Source organism: Prionailurus viverrinus, chromosome F2 (genome assembly GCF_022837055.1).
Source record: "Prionailurus viverrinus isolate Anna chromosome F2, UM_Priviv_1.0, whole genome shotgun sequence".
Taxonomy (NCBI): domain Eukaryota; kingdom Metazoa; phylum Chordata; class Mammalia; order Carnivora; family Felidae; genus Prionailurus; species Prionailurus viverrinus.
In genome coordinates this window covers 58,216,429-58,238,221 of record NC_062578.1, presented here as the reverse complement: position 1 = coordinate 58,238,221, position 21,793 = coordinate 58,216,429, and the positions used below count along the sequence as shown (strand labels likewise).

Genomic DNA, 21,793 nt, shown 5'->3' with positions numbered 1-21,793 from the left:
CTCCACACCTTCAGAGCTATTCCTGTAGGGAGGAAAGATTGAGAATTACTCTGGAAGAATATAATAATCAGGATTCATCGTATTCCTTGTCATCCAAGAAACTCTCAAGACCTTAGTTTCCAATTCCCCACCAATCCTGCCTCTACAGAGATTATTGTCTCAAAATGTATCAGTATAGGATTCAGAATTTTTTTTTTCTTGAAGGGAATTGAATTTGCAAAGGGATTTAAAGTAATTTGGACCTAACATATTTTCCTAATTTGTACTTATATTTTCCTAACTTTCCAGTTTTGTTTAAACAAGTTTTTTAACCTAAATAAATATGAAGGGCCCAGTGAGTCCCAATGAAAGACTTTGAGGTTTTAAAGGTGCACATTAAAAACATAATGTCTGCTTTGATTATAGTCACCAATTGAGTGCACAATGTTTACACATCAGAAGATAGAGAACACTGTTGAATTAAAAAGTAAAACAATACAGGTGATAAAATAAGATCTCTTAAGACATTAGAATAAATGATTAATGAATATAATAAAAAATAAAAACTTCAGGTTAAGAAAGGTGATCAACATGGACTGAAGTGTTTAGGAATCTTTATAGAGAAGGTAGGAGTTCATTTAGGTCTCTAAGGATAAACATTGTGTAGACCGAGAAGAAACAGGAATTGTTTCATATGTTGTATGGAAACCTGTGAAGCAAGAATCCATATGATATATTGAGAAGGAGCAGTGAATATCTGACTGAAATAGAGTAAATAGGTGAGCATAGAGAGATGTTGAAGCGGTTTAAATGGGCATGATTGTGGAGGATTTTGACCATCAAATGGGAAATTGGACTTGCTTCTGTAAGCAGAATTGGAAGGATTATATAGGGGTATGTTGAAAGAATTAACCTATAAATTACTCTCAAATAGGATGCAGGGAAGATACCTAAAAATGAGGCAGAATGATCAGATAAATTCTGTCAATCTCTATTTCGGTCTGTAATTGAAAATGGCAGGGAAAAAATCAAAGCAAAAACCCCCACATTTCTGAGACATCCTTATGGTGAATATGAGTTGAGTCCCATCAAGCGTATGCACTTAGGGTGAGAATGAAGCATGGAACTTAGGCGCAGGCAGTTTTCCTGTAGATTCGCACTGTGGATTTCATTATCCATGCTGCAATTTTACATCACTCCAGCAGTTTCCGGCTTCCTACACGTAAAACACAGTGGTGTATTTGTTGCTTCTTGCTATGACTCCCTGATTTTTCAATTGCAATTTCAAATGATTCTTCTCCAGTCTCCTTCTGCTGGTTAGAGGTTGGTGGTGCAGTGTCAGTGACTCCAGGGAAACTTCATTCCAGTGGTGGCTTTGAGGTAGCAGTCCGCGCATCGGGCTAATTCTGTATTAATCAAGATGTCCAGCCTACGACTTGTTCCTGGAAGCTATGTGAACTCCCTTTATGCTTTAAAAAATGGTTTTTGTGTCTGGCATTGATGAAATATTTGTACTGGAAGTGGTGTGTTAAAATAAATACCCACAACGTGTGTTAATGATTTGTGGTCAGGAATAACAGTGAGGAAACATTATGAACTATGAAGCTGGTGACTTTTCTCTCATGGAAAGTGTAGTGAAGTACAGTAAAACCATGGTTTGCGGGCGTTCATTCATTCTGGAAACATGCTTTAATTGCAAACACTCGTATATCAAGGCAAATTTCAAGAACCATTGATTCAGTTGTGATCATATGACGTTCAGTGTCACATACTACTTGTATTGCAAGACATGGCTCGTTTATCAAGTTAACATTTACTAGAAATGTTTTCTCCTCTTGCAGAACACTCACAGAACAAGTTCCTTGTGATGCAATGGTTTACTGTACTCGTTCTGACAATGTGGAAGGCAGAACACTGAGGCTCTAGTTCAAAAGAATGAAGGGAAAGTTGTTAAAGCCTGTGCCTTTTCCTGGCTGTCTTTGACAAGGTTTTACAACACAGACTCAGGCATAGGATGGCCAGTTTTAAAAGATGGATGGAAGGGAATAGACTCTAAAATTCTGGTGAGTTTTGGGTTGGAAAAGCCAACTGCTGACAGCAGGGGATAGGAAGGCTTATCAGAGTCTCTTATTAAATTTCTCAGTCAAAGGATGGAGGCCAGCCCTGGGGCAAAAATGAGACCAATAATGTTGCATTCCTGCCCAAGCTTACTGCTTCAGATTACCCCAAGGTAGTCCTGATTACAGAGGCAATGAGAAAGATGGAAAATAGTTTGGGGATGGGTGGAGAGTGTTCATTGGCATGTGAAAATAACTGGAAACAAACCAGTTCCTAATGAGGGAGGGAGTTTTAGCCAAATAAATCCTAGATCTCTTCAAATCCCTTTGATTATTAAATTTTTTTCTTTAAGTTTATTTATTTATTTTGAGAGACAGAGACTGCAAGTGGGGGAGGGGCAGAGGAAGGGAGAGGGAGAGCGAGAGAATCCCAGGCAGGCTCTGCACCATCAGTGCAGATGTGGGGCTTGAACCCACGAACCGCAAGATCATGACCTACGCCAAAGTCTGATGCTTAACCGACTGAGCCCCTCAGGCACCCCTGATTGTTAAATTCTTAAGTGCATCTTTAGGATATAAGTCCTGTACTCCCAAGGATAGTCTACTCTCCCATTCCCACTTCAGATTTTGCCACTGAGAATGTGGACAGGTAAGAACTATTTGACAGGAAATGCCAGGGGACAACAGAAGACACAGGACAAGGAGTACATTCTCAAGAACAAAACTGGGGACCTCTGAGGTAGGAGGATCCTCGTAATGTCTAATATGTTCTATTCATTTTCATGACCATTGACTGTGGAGTATTTCCTTTTCTTCCCTTATCCACATAGGGATATTTATTTTGACCATTCCTTTTCTTCTCTCACAGGTACTGATCCATGAGGAACTAGAATTGACCTTAACAGGGAGAGGGAAAAAAGGCGGTGCATTTCCCAGAAACTTTGGAATTTGAATAGAATGTAGTAATGAGAATGGGTTTTGTCCGGAATAAAGGAAAGGGAGGGAAAATTTCTTTCTCTCAGTATCCTCTGTTTGAATTCAAGGTAGCTTGGAACTCAACATTTCTCAAAATCCACTGCCACCAAGTTTACAAACACAAGACCCAAGGGGATGACAGAGCAGCAAAATGGAAGAAATCTTTGGTCCCTGAAGACCTGCGGGCATAGTCTGCTCCCTCCTAGCCTAGACCAGCCAGAGAGTCACATAGAAGAATAACTGCTGTCTGTTTCATTTCATTATGAGGCCTTTTTGGCTGCATTAGTATAACATTGACCCTAAGACTGCTAATTTAAAGCCTCTCCAGAGTGTCACCCTAATATTCACTTCTCTGTTTTCAATGTTTATTTATTTGACAGCATGACCAGGGGAGGGTCAGAGAGAGAGAGAGAGAGAGAGAGAGAGAGAGAGAGAGAGGGAGGGAGGGAGAGAGACGGAGAGAGGGTATCCTAAGCAGTCTCCACACTGTTAGCGCAAAGCCTGATATGAAGCTCAATCTCATAAACTGTGAGATCATGACCTGAACAGAAACTGAGAGTTAGATGCTTAAGTGACTGAGCCATCCAAGCGTCCCCCTAATAGTCATTTCTAGGGTTTCATTCTATGGTATTCTACTTGAGCGATTTGTTTTGCATATTACCCTTGACCACATCTTGTACATTTCTCTTTCTTGCCTTTATTCATGTAATTTGACTCTTCTCTTGACTCCTCTCCAACTAAAATCCTTCTCTTATTTCATACAATATTATTCCTTTTATATAAATATATGATAGGTAACTTTTAAAAATTGAGCTATGGAGTCCATTTTATTATTTAATTGCCAGAAGGTCATACTATACATGTTTTATGTTTCCAATTGAGTTATAAGTTCCAAAAGAACAGAAACAGTGTCCTATTTTTTATATCCCTTTGACATTTATACTTCAGGCTTCAGTAATTATTTGGTGATTGATTAATTGCTGAAACATAGTGGCATCTCTCACTCACACGGGATGAATATATAATCTAGTAAATTATCCATAATCAGCTTAACCCATCCTTCTACAGAATTAAATTACCCACAAGTCTTAATACAGATACTTGTCCCAATTCTGTCATCCAAGAGGAGAGTCTATTCATATTTTTCTATTATTCTGAATCAAGTTATCAAACACTACTCATACCAGATGCAGCATTACTCCATTTTTAGAAACTTTAAAATGAGGATGGCTGCTAATATGCTTCCATTCTATAATTTATTTTTTGCTTTGTTAACATTATGGTGGCTATACAGGCTATAGTTAGGTTTGGATAATCATAAAATTTTTTGTGTTTCATGACCTTCCCATGCATATATTTTAATACAAAATAAAAATACAGTATTGTTTTTCATAAGTCTAGCTTAGGTGGTAAAATTTATTTTGCCGAAAAACAGAGCACAGGTATTTGAAATTGAAAGAACATTAATTGCTTCCTATTCAGAGATCAAGAGCATATATCCAGCAACTACTAGTTTTGGATATTGTGCAATGGTTTTCTTTATTGCATTTGACCGTTATTCTGACTCTAAACACTTTGATTGATGTTACCTGTGGGCCCTATATACCAATATCAAAACAGAATGATATTACCTAGACGACATAAATTTGTAGGTGCTTGGTTTTACACTATTTCACTGCTTCACACTTTCTTCCCTTAGAATTTATAATCAGCCCACCTAAGGATTTACTTTAATAAAAAAAATAGTGACAATAGATTTTTCTTCTGCTGCTGTTTAAAACACATTGTAATCTGTGTTCATTCACCTCTCATCCCAGCCAAATCACTCCAGTGACCTGTCTTCTTCTTAGATAGGTGAAATAAGACACCTCTGGTTTACTATCATTTCTTCTCCAGCAGCTAATACTTTGTTTGAATCTTTTTCATTAAGTTAATAATAAACAATAGTGTCCTTTTGATTGAAAAAATCGAAACCTTTTTGAAGCTTCAAGACAACTTTTAAAATGGTAAATGTAGTCTAATGTTTGCTCCATTTACAGCATCCCACTGAGGACCATGAGATGGCCAGCAGCTTAGGAATTATGCTCATGCTTAGGAAGTGGCTTATGAAAGTTAATGCACTTTCTTTAGGAAAAACAAATACAGATTTAAATGGCATAACAATATAATTTGATGCCTACAAATCACATGGTGCCAGTGTGGTCCAGTACTTATTATGACACAAGTTTAGTTCATGATATGCCTACAGTTCTCTCGTAGTCTACTGGTTCCACTCCATTTTGTGTTTAAACATTTGCTCTAACAAATGCTGTGTGATGATGATAATCTTTTATATATTTTTTCTATTAGAGGAAATTAGTCAATTAACTGAGAAATTCTTTCTTTTGCTTGTCAACAACATACCGCAAAATACACTAAATTCTTAATAAATAAAGATGAATTAGAATCCTTATTCTGAAGATGCTCACAGTTTAGTGAGGAAGCAAATTAAAAAAATATCATTCAGTCATACATACTGAAGTAAAAATCCGTGGGGACAGAATGGATGTAATAGCTGATGCAAAATATTCACAAAATGTTTGTTCAACCAGTCTCCAAGTGAATTCTCAAATGAGACCATTTATATCCTACATGAATGAAATGGTTTAGTATCTTTAATAAAAGAACATTTTGTACCACTAAGAAAGTTAGAAAATGTATTAGTTGTTTAAGTGCTTTCAAGTCTCAGGATGAGAGGTACTAGGTGGTTCAACTTGATGTTATAGTCTCCTAAATTATTTTTAATCATCTGGGAAATAAAACCCTAAGATTAATTTTCTGTAAGAGGTACAAACAACTTGATTTTACTTCCCTTAGTAGATATAATTTTACAGTGTTTTAAAGCATTGTTAATTGATCTCAGCAGGATCATGCTTCATCTATTTGACTGAATAATTATGCAATTCTGTAGTCATGGTATCCGCTATCCTTTCATTCAATTTTTGTTCCAATTTTCAAGGTCAGGTTTTCTTCTGGATATTTTGCTAAATATCTTGCCTTTCATAATTATCCATATGCTCCTAACAAATTGGGGATTTTTTTAAAGCCAAGCTTATTGTAAAGTGTTTATTAGTATAAATCACTCCTCTTTTTCTAAGTTGCTTTGTAGAGTTTTATTGAATTTCTCCAAGGAAAATGTGATAAAAACTATCTTCTCTTACAGTCCTCTTTTTTTTTTTAATAAGCTTATTTATTTTTGAGGTAGAGAGCAAGGGAGGGGCAGAGAGAGAGAGGGATATAGAGTCCAGGGCAGGCTTTGCAGCAACAAGCCCGACATGGGGTTCAAACCCACAAACTGTGAGATCATGACCTGAGACAAAACCAAGAGTCAGACACAACCGACTGAGCCAATCAGGTGCCCCTAAAAAGTATTTTACATTTTTAAAAAATTTATCTGGACTTTGTGAGGATACATCAGCTATATTTTTATATTCACTGTGCCTGGCATGGGGCTTCATATATGATACCAACTAATGGATGAAAGAATTAATGAATCAATGATATTCATAGGGAAGCTTTGTGAATTTGGTTGTACAAATTTTCTATCAGGAATTGAAATTACACCTTGAATTTCATTTATGACCTAGAGAGGAGTAATTGAATTTTACCCTTGATTAAGTCAGTGTTTTGGGGGTAATTTTTAGGACATCAGGAATGATCTAAGGTAGTTAGTTAGCATTTAACGAAGACATGACCCTACCTCTAGTAGATCACAACTTAATCACACCTAATTGAGATGTCTCAAATGCCAAGTTGATTGAAATAAAAATAAAACTGCAATTTGTTGAGCTAATATCTGCCATGTATTGTGTGCTCAGCATATGACTTACATATATTGTTTTATATAAATATATTAACAGCCCTATAAAGTTGATATTCTCATGTACAAATAGTATATATACAGTATTCGGGCTACTCATGTTTTGTTTTGTTTTGTTTTTAAGTGTTTGATTCATTTATTTTCAGAGAGAGAGAGAGAGGGAATGCACATGTAAGAGAGAGAGAGAGCATGGGGGAGAGGAAGAGAGAGAGGGAGAAAGAATCCAAAAGAGGCTCCACAAGGAGTCTGACACAATGATCGATTTCACAAACCATGAGATCATAACCTGAGCTGAAATCAAGAGTTGGACACCCAACTGACTGAGCCACCAGGTGACCCTGGCTACTCATCTTCTTAATAAATATTTTTCATGGCTCTGTTTACCAATTAATCATTTTTGAGATTAAATTAATATTCAATTAGTAAACTCACAAAATACATATCGTACACACTTGTGAAAATTTCTTACCATATGTATGTTTAGACTGTATTTCAGTTATTTACCCTGAATCATTTCCTCTGTAGAGCTTATAGTATCTCCTTCAAAAAACATTTGATGACAGAAATAGTTCCCTTTTCTAGTCACAAACCAATGTATAGGATATGTATTCATTGAATGAACCTATCTTTGATCCTTTTGGGATATTCTTTTCAATTCTGTTTCTACCCTAGCACACCCATCAAACCTTGGCAAATCTAGTAACTATTATAGTACTTTGATTCTTAGATTTCCAAATTTTGAACATACTTAACACTCCTTTATATATATATATATATAAAATATATATAATATGTAAATTGTATATATAATATACATAATGTACATAATATATATTATATATATGATATGTAAATTGCATATATATAATATATATTATATATACAGTTAACTCCCTGTCCTATTTCAGATCTGTTTCAACCTGACTTTATCAGGAAATTCTTTTCAGACCATCTCTTAACCAAGACTAAGTTTTCTCATTTATATACTTTCATTATAGCCTGTAGGTTTCCTTTATCTCGCTGTCATATTATAATTAATATTATGTAATTACTTGCTTATTGACTTGGTCAACACCAAGTTGATAAATTCCATGAGGGCAGGGCCATGCGATAGCAACTAATAGATGAAAGAATTAATGAATCAATGATATTCGTAGGGAAGCTTGGTCATTTGCAAAACTATATCCCCAGAGTATTGCCCATAATAGCTGCTTAATAAACACTTGTGAGGGGCGCCTGGGTGGCTCAGTTGGTTGGGCGACCGACTTCGGCGCAGGTCATGATCTTGCGGTCTGTGAGTTCAAGCCCTGCATCGGGCTCTGTGCTGACAGATTGGAGCCTGGAGCCTGCTTCAGATTCTGTGTCTCCCTCTCTCTCTGCCCCTACCTCATTCGCGCTCAGTCTCTCTCTGTCTTTCAAAAATGAATACATGTTAAAAAAAATAAAAAAAACCCAAACACTTGTGAAATGAATATGTGTTTTTCATGGACAACAATATGCAATTGTGAAATAATCGACAGCTTTATTATTTTTTTTAACGTTAGAGACATCTATGCTTGAACTACAAATATATTCATTAGTTGGGTGACTTTGGGAAAATTATTAATCTATCTGAGTCTCAGTTTCCCTTTCTGTACAACGGGAAAAATCATACATGGTGTTGGGTAATTTGTGAACTGTAAGTGGGAATGTGAATGGCTAAAAAAGAAGATGGCTGACAGCTCATCTCAATAATTAAGGCTATTCACCTATTCAAATTGTGAACTCTTAGAAAGCAAGGGAGGTGGTGTTGCTTTAACTGTATACATCACAGAGCACCAGTGTTAACAGTAACCCTCAAGAGCTTCTGATGAATGAATTAGTTGTGCCAGTTATTAAGTAATTTATAGTTTATTTCCTTTTAACTAACATGGAGGAGTGTCAATAAATTCCATCCTCCATGATACAATTGGATTTTTATTTATCTTGGATCTTTCTCAAATAATTTTTGGCTGTATCAATAATCCCATACACTTTAGCAGTTTATGTTGCCAAAATGCCTTCATATTATTTGCTTATAATTTCATTATCTCTGAGAAGAGAGGATAAATAAAATACATATATTTCCAGCAAAAAAAAAAATAGATGAAGTTTAAATTGACTCAATCATTTCGACTGCACAGTATAAACTTACAAAAAGGGTCTCTAACATATTTAGAAACATTTTTTTTAAACGAGAACATCCTCTTTATTTATTTGTTTGTTTGTTTGTTTATTTGAGAGAAAGAGAGCACAGTGGGGGAGAGATACAGAGGGAGAGAGAGAGAATCTTAAGCAGGGTCCATGCCCAGCACAGAGCCTGACACGGGGCTTGATCTCACAACCTAGAAACAGTGACCTGAACCTAAATCAAGAGTCGGATGTTTAGCTGACTAAACTACCCAGGCACCCCTTCAGAAACATTTTTTGAGTTTTTGTCTTCAGATATATTTTCCAGTAATCTCAATCCACTAAACTACTCACGCTTGAATATTTCTGGTTTATTCACAAACATAGTCTCCTGGCACAGTCTCAAGAATAAATTCAAACAAGGCTGCAGTACATAAGGAGTTTTATTTATTTATTTTTGCATTAAAAAGAATTGATCAATGCTCAAACAATAGTATCATGACAATAACTTTAAAGTACTCTCCCCAGAGCACTCCAATTCCATTTTAACCTTTGTATTATGGAATATATGATGAGAATATATCAGGTTCTATAATTGTTTTATTTTGATCACCTAAACTTTTCAATACTTATATTAGCGTCATCTGTTGGTAAAAGAAGATAACAATCTATTTGGCAAGTCTGTTTTTTATAGATGTAATTATTTGCTTCAGAAACACAGTGAAGTAACAAGAATGGTGTCGTGATCTTACAGATACCTTTGATGAATTAACATGAAAATTCTTTATTGCTTAAATCTCTATTTTCCTTAAAGATTTTACAATAAGAAAAAACACCACTTATTGTAAATGCCGTGTATATTAATAATTATAGTCTGCTTTACAGAACTTGGTATAATGTGTCTTCACTTCCCCCTGCAATTCAAACTTGTGATAGCTGGTAGAAACAATGTCTAAAAATTAGTCTCACTTAGCTAGTTCAAGAGATCTTATATTAACAAGTTAATTTAAAAATTTGATATATGAAGCATTATTTATTTTTATAAAAATCAAGACTAAAAAGTGAATGTTCAATCAGAATATAGCATTTTTTTGATGTTGGGTTATATAATTCTTTCAGTTAACATATCCTTGGCTGTGTGTCTTAAAATGGGCATAGTTTAGAGAGAAGTCCCAAATTAAAGGGTTGGGAGAGAACAAAAAATAGAATCCATGCGGTGCCTGGGTGGCTTAGTCAGTTAACCGTCTGACTCTTGATTTCAGCTCAGGCCATGATCTCACGGATCATGCGATCAAGCCCTGCATCAGGCTCTGTGCTGACAATATGGAGCCTGCTTGGGATTCTCTCTCCCTCTCTCTCTGCTCCTGCTCATGCTCTCTCTCTCTCTCTCTCTCTCTCAAGATAAATAAATAAACCTAAAAAAATAAAAAAAAAGGAATCCATGAGCAGTGGCTATAGAATTGGGATCTATTAAACCTGAATTTGAAACCTCTTAATAACTGTCTTCCATGGGTTATTGTCTACAGAGGATGATGGGTAGTTCTTTTTTTATGGAGGTCAAAAAAACAGGGTCAATCAACAGTAGGAATTTCCTGAAGGTGAACCAGATATGTTTTAGAATTATCTTTTTTTGAGTTTTATTTTGAAACAGCCTAACTTCTTATCTGTCTGTTGGTTTAGAAATAATTCAGCCACAAGGGAGGCAATAGATTAGCTAATGTATTGAGGTTCAAACCCAATTCCAATTCCAGTATTGTTATTCATTCATTGACTTCCTGTTTTCCATTTTGCTTAGGTATTTTGTTCTGCTTAATGTTTATTTGTTAATTTAAATCAAAGCTAAATCAGAGTACAAGAACTATTTAGAACTTTCTTTTCTTTTCCCCTTCATTCTTCCACCTAACTGCTTCTTGTGAAATAATTTGGAAACTGCTTTTGTCTCCTGGATATATAACTTTATGATAATTGAAGTCCTGACCTTAATTATTTTTTAGGAGGTGAGAGCAAAAGGAGTGGCTTGATTCTAAGGCCACAGTGGTGGTTTCATTAAAAGAATTTCCTTTGTTATTACTATATGCAAGGGATTGAATGTTATTCATTTTATCAAAATTTATTAACCCCAACATCTCTTGCAGCAAACGTCTCATGTCAAATGAATTTTCCAAAAAAAAAAAAAACTATTTCAAAATAAACTGTTCATTTCAAAAGTATTTTTTAAAGAATTAGTCAAAATTCACAGACCATATGTTTTAAATATTACTGAAAATTACTTCCAGCATATGCCTTGAAGAAATAGTAAAGTGAAATATTAGAGATCATCACTCTTAGTTACTGGTATTTACAATACTTTACAGATATTAGTTTATGATGTATCTTTAAATGCAGAGGGAACTTAAGGAAATTGTTATTTATAGAAACCATTGCTACTTAATATTAGTCAACTGGTTTCTTTTTTTTTTTTTTTTACTTTTTTGGGTTTCAGACTCTACTTTTTTTTCAATATATGAAGTTTATTGTCAACTTGACTTCCATACAACACCCAGTGCTCATCCCAAAAGGTGCCCTCCTCAATACCCATCACCCACCCTCCCCTCCCTCCCACCTACCATCAACTCTCAGTTTGTTCTCAGTTTTTAAGAGTCTCTTATGCTTTGGCTCTACTAACCTCCTTTTTTTTTTTTCCTTCTCCTCCCCCATGGGTTTCTGTTAAGTTTCTCAGGATCCATATAAGAGTGAAAACATATGGTATCTGTCTTTCTCTGTATGGCTTATTTCACTTAGCATCACACTCTCCAGTTCCATCCATGTTGCTACAAAGGGCCATATTTCATTCTTTCTCATTGCCACGTAGTACTCCATTGTTCACATAAACCACAATTTCTTTATCCATTCATCAGTTGATGGATATTTAGGCTCTTTCCATAATTTGGCTATTGTTGAGAGTGCTGCTATGAACATTGGGGTACAAGTGCCCCTATGCATCAGCACTTCTGTATCCCTTGGGTAAATTCCTAGCAGTGCTACTGCTGGGTCATAGGGTAGGTCTATTTTTAATTTTTTGAGGAACCTCCACACTGTTTTCCAGAGTGCCTGCACCAATTTGCATTCCCACCAACAGTGCAAGAGGGTTCCCATTTCTCCACATCCTCTCCAGCATCTATAGTCTCCTGATTTGTTCATTTTGGCCACTCTGCCTGGCATGAGGTGATAACAGAGTGTGGTTTTGATTTGTATTTCCCTGATGAGGAGCGACGTTGAGCATCTTTTCATGTGCCTGTTGGCCATCCGGATGTCTTCTTTAGAGAAGTGTCTATTCATGTTTTCTGCCCATTTCTTCACTGGGTTATCTGTTTTTCGAGTGTGGAGTTTGGTGAGCTCTTGATAGATTTTGGATACTAGCCCTTTGTCCAATATGTCATTTGCAAATATCTTTTCCCATTCCGTTGGTTGCCTTTTAGTTTTGTTGGTTGTTTCCTTTGCTGTGCAGAAGCTTTTTATCTTCATAAGGTCCCAGTAGTTCATTTTTGCTTTTAATTCCCTTGCCTTTGGGGATGTGTCAAGTAAGAGATTGCTACGGCTGAGGTCAGAGAGGTCTTTTCCTGCTTTCTCCTCTAGGGTTTTGATGGTTTCCTGTCTCACATTCAGGTCCTTTATCCATTTTGGGTTTACTTTTGTGAATGGTGTGAGAAAGTGGTCTAGTTTCAATCTTCTGCATGTTGCTGTCCAGTTCTCCCAGCACCATTTGTTAAAGAGACTGCCTTTTTTCCATTGGATGTTCTTTTCTGCTTTGTCAAAGATTAGTTGGCCATTCGTTTGTGGGTCTAGTTCTGGGGTTTCTATTCTATTCCATTGGTCTATGTGTCTGTTTTGGTGCCAATACCATGCTGTCTTGATGATTACAGCTTTGAGGTAGAGGCTACAGTCTGGGATTGTGATGCCTCCTGCTTTGGTCTTCTTCTTAAAAATTACTTTGGCTATTCGGGGCCTTTTGTGGTTCCATATGAATTTTAGGATTGCTTGTTCTAGTTTCGAGAAGAATGCTGGTGCAATTTTGATTGGGATTGCATTGAATGTGTAGATAGCTTTGGGTAGTATTGACATTTTGACAATATTTATTCTCCCATTACATGTTTTTCCATTTCTTTATATCTTCTTTAATTTCCTTCATAAGCTTTCTATAGTTTTCAGCATACAGATGTTTTACATCTTTGGTTAGATTTATCCCTAGGTATTTTATGCTTCTTGGTGCAATTGTGAATGGGATCAGTTTCTTTATTTGTCTTTCTGTTGCTTCATTATTAGTGTATAAGAATGCAACTGATTTCTGTACATTGATTTTGTATCCTGCAACTTGCTGAATTCATGTTTCAGTTCTAGCAGACTTGTGGTGGAGTCTATCGGATTTTCCATGTATAATATCATTCATCTGCAAAAAGTGAAAGCTTAATTTCATCGTTGCCAACTTTGGTGCCTTTGATTTCCTTTTGTTGTCTGATTGCTGATGCTAGAACTTCCAACACTATGTTAAACAAAACAACAGCGGTGAGAGTGGACATCCCTGTCGTGTTCCTGATCTCAGGGAAAAAGCTCTCAGTTTTTCCCCATTGAGGATGATGTTAGCTGTGGGCTTTTCATAAATGGCTTTTATGATCTTTAAGTATGTTTCTTCTGTCCCGACTTTCTCGAGGATTTTTAAGAAAGGTTGCTGAATTTTGTCATCGATTTTCTGCATCGATTGACAGGATCATATGGTTCTTATCTTTTCTTTTATTAATGTGATGTATCACGTTGATTGATTTGCGAATGTTGAACCAGCCCTGCATCCCAGGAATGAATTCCACTTGATCAGGTGAATAATTCTTTTTATATGCTGTTGAATTCGATTTGCTAGTATCTTATTGAGAATTTTTGCATCCATATTCATCATGGATATTGGCCTATAGTTCTCTCTTTTTACTGTGTCTCTGTCTGGTTTCGGAATCAAAGTAATACTGGCTTCATAGAATGAGTCTGGAAGTTTTCTTTCCCTTTCTATTTTTTGGAATAGCTTGAGAAGAATAGGTATTATCTCTGCTTAAACAGAGTCTGGTAGAACTCCCCTGGGAAGCCATCTGGTCCTGGACTCTGATTTGTTGGGAGATTTTTGATGACTGATTCAATTTATTTTCTGGTTATGGGTCTGTTCAAGCTTTCTATTTCCTCCTGATTGAGTTTTGGAAGCGTGTGGGTGTTCAGGAATTTGTCCATTTCTTCCAGGTTTTCCAGTTTGTTGGCATATAATTTTTCATAGTATTCCCTGATAATTGCTTGTATCTCTGAGGGATTGGTTGTAATAATTCCATTTTCATTCATGATTTTATCTATTTGGGTCATCTCCCTTTTCTTTTTGAGAAGCCTGGCTAGAGGTTTATCAATTTTCTTTATTTTTTCAAAAAAACCAACTCTTGTTTTCATTGATCTGCTCTACTGTTCTTTTAGATTCTGTATTGTTTATTTCTGTTCTGATCTTTATTATTTCTCTTCTTCTGCTGGGTTTGGGGTGTCTTTGCTGTTCTGCTTCAATTTCCTTTAGGTGTGCTGTTAGATTTTGTATTTGGGATTTTTCTTGTTTCTTGAGATAGGCCTGGATTGCAATGTATTTTCCTCTCAGGACTGCCTTCGCTGCGTCCCAAAGCATTTGGATTGTTGTATTTTCATTTTCATTTGTTTCCGTATAGTTTTTAATTTCTTCTCCAATTGCCTGGTTGACCCATTCATTCTTTAGTAGGGTGTTCTTTAACCTCCATGCTTTTGGAGGTTTTCCAGACTTTTTTCTGTGGTTGATTTCAAGCTTCATAGCATTGTGGTCTGAAAGTAAGCATGGTATAATTTCAATTCTTGTAAACTTATGAAGGGCTGTTTTGTGACCCAGTATATGATCTATCTTGGAGAATGTTCCATGTGCACTCGAGAAGAAAGTATATTCTGATGCTTTGGGATGCAGAGTTCTAAATATATCTGTCAGGTCCATCTGATACAGTGTATCATTCAGAGCCCTTGTTTCTTTATTGACCGTGTGTCTAGATGATCTATCCATTTCTGTAAGTGGAGTGATAAAGTCCCCTGCAATTACCACATTCTTATCCATAAGGTTGCTTATGTTTGTGAGTAATTATTTTATATATTTGGGGGCTCCTGTATTAGGCACATAGACATTTATAATTGTCAGCTCTTCCTGATGGATAGACCCTGTAACTGTTATATAATGCCCTTCTTCATCTCTTGTTACAGCCTTTAATTTAAAGTCTAGTTTGTCTGATATAAGTATGGCTACTCCAGCTTTCTTTCGACTTCCAGTGGCATGATAAATAGTTCTCCATCCTCTCATCCTCTCAATCTTTAGGTGTCCTCAGGTCTAAAATGAGTCTCTTGTAGACAATATATGGGTTTTGTTTTTTTATCCATTCTGATACTCTGTCTTTTGGTTGGCGCATTTAATCCATTTACAATCAGTGTTATTATAGAAAGATATGGGTTTAGAGTCATTGTGATGTCTATAGGTTTCATGCTTGTAGCAATGTCTCTGGTACTTTGTCTCACAGGATCCCCCTTAGGATCTCTTGTAGGGCTGGTTTAGTGGTGACAAATTCCTTCAGTTTTTGTTTGGGAAGACCTTTATCTCTCCTTCTATTCTAAATGACAGACTTGCTGGATAAAGGATTCTCGGCTGCATATTTTTCCTGTTCATCACATTGAAGATCTCCTGCCATTCCTTTCTGGTTGCCAACTTTCAGTGGAGAGATTGGTCACGAGTTTTCTAGGTCTCCCTTTATATGTTAGAGCACGTTTATCTCTAGCTGCTTTCAGAATTTTCTCTTTATCCTTGTATTTTGCCAGTTTCACTATGATATGTCCTGCAGAAGATCGATTCAAGTTACGTCTGAAGGGAGTTCTCTGGCCTCTTGGATTTCAGTGCCTTTTTCCTTCCCCAGTTCAGGAAGTTTTCAGCTATTATTTCTTCAAGTACCCCTTCAGCACCTTTCCCTCTCTCTTCCTCCTCTGGGATACCAATTTTGCGTATATTATTTCTTTTTAGTGTATCACTTAGTTCTCTAATTTTCCCCTCATACTCCTGGATTTTTTTTTTATCTCTCTTTTTTTCAGCTTCCTCTTTTTCCATAACTTTATCTTCTAGTTCACCTATTCTCTCCTCTGCCTCTTCAATCCGAGCCATCGTCGTTTCTATTTAGTTTTGCATTTCGTTTAAAGCGTTTTTCAGCTCCTCCTGACTGTTCCTTAGTCCCTTGATCTCTGTAGCAAGAGATCTCTGCTGTCCTTTATACTGTTTTCAAGCCTAGGGATTAATTTTATGACTGTTTTTCTAAATTTACTTTCTGTTTTATTGTTTAAATCGTTTTTGATCAGTTCGCTAGCTGTTGTTATTTCCTGGAGGTTTTTTCTAGGGGAATTCTTCCGTTTCGTCATTTTGGATAGTCCCTGGAGTGGTGCGGACCTGCAGGGCACTTCCCCTGTGCTGTGGTGTATAACTGGAGTTGGTGGGTGGGGCTGCAGTCAGACCTGATGTCTGCCCCCAGCCCACCGCTGGGGCCATAGTCAGACTGGTGTGTGCCTTGTCTTCCCCTCTCCTAGGGGTGGGATTCACTCTGGGGTGGCATGGCCCGTCTGGGCTACTTGTACACTTGTGATGCTGGGGATCTGGCGTATTAGCTGGGGTGGATTGGCAAGGTGCACAGGGGCGGGAGGGGCAGGCTCAGCTTGCTTTTCCTTCAGGAGATCTGCTTTGAGAGGGGCCCTGTGGCACCAGGAGGGAGTCACACCCGCAGGAGGGATGGATCCGCAGAAGCACAGCATTGGGTGTTTTCGAGGTGCAAGCAAGTTCCCTGGCAGGAACCTGTTCCCTTTGGGATTTTGGCTGGGGGATGGGCAAGGGAGATGGTGCTGGCGAGCGCCATTTTCCCCCCTGCCAAGCTGAGCTCTGTCATCAGGGGCTCAACAACTCTCCCTCCAGTTGTCCTCCAGCCTTCCCGTTCTCTGAGCAGAGCTGTTAGCTTATAACCTTCCCGATGTCAAGTCCCACTTGCTGTCAGAATACACTCCGTCCGGCCCCTCTGCTTTTGCCAGCCAGACTTGGGGGCTCTGTTTGGTCAGCAGGCCGCCCCTCCGCCCCGGCTCCCTCCCACCAGTCCGTGGAGTGCGCACCGCCTAGCCGCCCTTCCTACCCTCTTCCGTGGGCCTCTCGTCTGCGCTTGGCTCTGGAGACTCCGTTCTGCTAATCCTCTGGTGGTTTGCTGGGTTATTTAGGCAGGTGTAGGTGGAATCTAAGTGATCAGCAGGACGAGTGGTGAGCCCAGCGTCCTCCTATGCCACCATCTTCCCAGGATCCTTCAGACTCTAATTGTCTTAAATTAAAGGAAATGTTTAATTTCAAATATATAAAATGCAAATTATATAAATCCTCAATTTATTTTCCATTGATTAAACTGATATCATTTGAACTTTATCACTGATTTTTTTCCCACTATCATTGAAAAGTTTATACAGAAAAAGTAATGTTCATTTAGAAAACACTTTCGAAAGTAATATAAACCTATTATGAATAAAAATAGAAATTTCGGCTCTGTGGACACTTATTTATAAGTGACCATAACTTTTGTAAAATTACATCTACATATTATATGATATTTTTATTTTCTGCCATTGACATTTTTAATATTATGGTGGCTTATAGATATTTGGTTTAATAGAAAATAACATTGCAGGGAAATTACTACTCAAATGGGATAATTATCAAGGCAAAATGGAAATATACTTCATTTTTGTGTTGTAGTGGTTTTTTTTTAGCTTTTATTTTGTATAATTTCAGACTTGCAGTTAGATGGTGAAAATAGTACAGAGTTCCCCTGTACTCTTATCCAGCTTCTCTTAATATCAACTACTTATGTAACCATAGCATAATTATCAAAGAAGGAAATTAACATTTGTATAATTCCATTAACTAAGCTATAGCCTACCCAAACTTGAACACGTTTCAACTCCTAATTCATTAGTTTCTATCTGTATTGATAATTATTTAGAGTATAAAATAATATAAAGGTAATAAAAAATTTAGAAAATAACATCAGGAAGAATAATTCTTTCCTAACCTTGTTAAGTTCTGTAAGTTTTGCTATTTGTATATATTTTCTTTCCATTTTTTTTGTTTACAGTGAAATTGGATTTTTCCCTGAAATATATATTATTTTTAAAAATCTCTTATATTTTCACACTTGTACACTTTTAAGCATCCAGTAATAAAATAAGGCACTAGATAAAATATCCTAACATATCAGGCATTTTGCAGGTATTTTATATATCAGTCTATTTAAAATTTCACAACTGTATGCATTTCTTATTAATATTGTAAGTTTACCATAAACAAATTGGGAATTCTGGGCTAATCTCTACAATTTGAAAAATATGTCCATTTCTTTGCTATATTTTCTTATTTAATGGAAAAAAAGTATCCACCCCAAATGTATGTGTTTCCAGAGAAATGCACCTGTTTAGGGTTAAGCAGAAGCATCAAAGGAATTGGGAGCATATTTATGAAACTTGATTTGCTTATTACTGTGTTAGAAGAATGTGACTTTGAAGAAGCCATGTACATGTTATTAATCATAGCTTTAATTACTGTAGTGGATGAGTAATGTTGATTTTTAAAATTGCTAGAAAGATTAAATACTTTAAAATATTAAAATTTTTCTAACACTAAGAGTGAAACCTAATACCTTTTTGGTAAAATTTAGTTCCCTTTCCATACCTCTGTGTTACATGTGTTGAAATGAAAAACATTTCCTTTTATTGTGACTCTTTAAAAGGAAAAGAGATATCTGTATCTACATATAATTTTCAAAATCTAAAACGTTAAAAACTGTATTAAAATAACTGTAAACTCTTCTTTTCTCCCCCTGTTTTAGAATTGCAGAGTAGCTCTTGTGGCAATCCAGGAGTTCCACCCAAAGGTGTATTATATGGTACACGGTTTGATGTTGGGGACAAGATCCGCTACAGCTGTGTGACCGGATATATTCTCGATGGCCACCCTCAACTCACCTGTATAGCCAATTCAGTTAATACAGCCTCATGGGATTTTCCTGTTCCTATATGCAGAGGTAAAGTTAAAATCATATTTATTTTTATGCTGATTGAATATTTGATATAGTGAATACATTTCAAAAGTGAGAGTTGGGATCAGACAGTATATTTGCAAAATATGTTAGGCTCTTGGTGCTTATTGCTTTTATAAAATGTGAAGCTTAAAACAATAACTATTTATATATATATGTATACTACATGACTGCTTTAGAAAAAATGCTTGCCAAAATAAGACATTGCTTGTGAAATGAAACAGTGCATCTCTACATTTATATACATATTTATGCATACATTGTGTATGTATGTGTCTTTATATTTACATTAGGAAAACATGAAGTTTATGATGTTTAGAAATTTAATTAGTCTGTAAAAGTAATAATTTTGCTTACATTTTGAAATATAGATTGAATCTTTGAATATTTTAAAAATATCTGGTGGAAGACTTAGCTTGGGAATTTGTGAAATAAGAATGCTATATTGTTTTCTTAATGGATACAGATAAAGATTATTTATATAATGGGGGAAACCTAATAATCCTCTAATGTGGACAAAGTTTCAAAATACAGTGCCTGAAAGAACATGTTCTATTTGGTGGAAGCTGAATTCATGGATAAATCTTGCCCACAGAAATTTTGGAGACCTATATCGTTTTCTGTGGGCTATCTTTTTCTAACAAGTTACTCATCTTTATTTTTTGGCATTCGTTTCCTTTACAAATGGGCGGTAGGAATGTCCAACTTCTGATCTAAGTTCCTTTGTAGCTTCCTCTCCAACATGTGGCTGCAAGTGCATGTAGGAGAGATCCCTGAAAATCAGACACAGATAGCTTCTTATCCCTGCTTTGACAATGACCATGGCAGTTACTTCAGGCAAATCATATTAACTCTTTGAGATTCATTTATCTCACTTAACCAGTGAGAGGGAGAGAGGGAGGGAGGGAGGGAGGGAGGGAGAGAGAGAGAGAGAGAGAGAGAGAGAGAGAGAGAGAGGAAACACCTATTGCATTTGTTGTGAAGATTAGGTAAGAAAACCTATACCTGCCACTTAGTAAAATGTCTGCTACACATTAGCATTCTTTCAATGTTAGCTACCTTTGCTTCTGTTGCTGCTGCTTCTAATACTGCTGCCTTGGCCATTGCTATTTCTCTGACTACTATTAGCTACCATTTATTTGAACACTTAGTATACCATGTGATCACTATAGTGTACTAAGAAAATTATAAGTGTAGTCACTTTTAAATTTCATTACAGTACAAAACCAAAGTGCAAAACTTTTGAAATAACTGCTCAAGGTCATTCAGTTAGTCAATGCCCAGAAGTATAGAGTCAGATTTTACCGGACTTGCAAGCTCACAAATTTCTCTGCTACGGTTTCTTGGGTGTTGATAGAAGACACCGAACTCTTGAGTCAGAAACGAAGGAGATTTTATTATATGCAGGAGTGTCAGCAGCCACAGTACAAACATTTGTGCTGGTTCTCTAAGCTCTAATTCTCATAGACTGATATGAAGAGTGTAGGGTATCAGCACACATGGTTAGCGGTGTTATAGGAGAAGAACCATGAGCTTAGGAAAGTTGAATCTTTATAATAAGCATGTCTTCTCTTTGCTCTGGAGGGCGGCCCTATCTCTACCCCTCAGGCTTATAAGCAAACTTGCCCTTTACTCTAGTGGAAAACACTGTCTTCTGAGACTATTTCTTGTGCAAATATCTTTGAAAAGATAGTCTAGTAAAAAGAGCAGGACAGTTGGAATCTCTGCTTATAAGATGTGAAGAATTGTTAGAATCCGGGCAAATTTCTCCCAATTTAGGGTGTGGTGGAGATCCTGGATTGGAACCCATTCTGTTTGGTTCCAAAGCCTAAGCTTGTTACCCTTTTGATACTTCACCAAAATAATTTGCCTCTCTCTTCAAAATTACTTTTATGATAAGAAGGGAAATGCAGTTATATTTGAATCAGTCAAAAGACTATTGTCACTATTTTAAGGTGTAAAACTTCCTAAATCAAAAGGACTTATTAAGGTAGTTAAAACCAAGAAGCATTTTAAGATATTTCAGTGGAGTACCACCAGTACTCCTGAATATTACTTTCTATTTTGGGACTCCTTTTTCATCTCAGTTCAGATACCAGCCTGTGGAACCAGAAAAATATAAGTTTAAATACTAGTTTTTCCCTTATTGGCTAGAGCCTTTGAATGAAAACTCTATTATTTTTGGAAACTATTTTTTAGCTATAATTGGATGAAGAGATAGAAATACCAACACCACAGTGCTGTTAGAGTTTAATATGATAGCATATGTAAGGAACCGGATACATACCAAGTTACTATGTGTGCTGGCTCTATCTACCCTTTTTCCTTAGTACTTCTTACCATCTCCTCTCTAAAGAAAAAAATCACAGTCAGCAAAAAGTGGGTTGACAATATCAATTATCCTTATATCCAAGTCTAACCCTAAAACCAGTACCTCTATTTATTTATGACAGTTTTGTTTTCCCAGAGTATATACTCTGTGTCTCATCCCCAAGTGTCTTCAGGGTTATTATTTCCTTTGACTTCCATTTTAACCTCTATGGTTTTCATCTACCAAAAAAATGGCACCCACTGTTTTTGGAAATTCTGCCTGCTCAACTTCAATCTGA

At 36.5% G+C, this 21,793-nt stretch overlaps 1 protein-coding gene across 2 annotated transcripts in view; it reads left to right on the top strand.

Annotated features, from left to right (window-relative positions):
* CSMD3 (CUB and Sushi multiple domains 3) overlaps positions 1–21,793 on the top strand; it is a 1,270,863-nt gene that overhangs the window by 288,809 nt on the left and 960,261 nt on the right. For both annotated transcript variants that reach the window (XM_047842282.1, XM_047842281.1), the window contains exon 4: positions 18,975–19,169. In XM_047842282.1, coding sequence (XP_047698238.1) covers positions 18,975–19,169 — 195 coding nt within the window. The remainder of the gene's footprint in view (positions 1–18,974; positions 19,170–21,793) is intronic.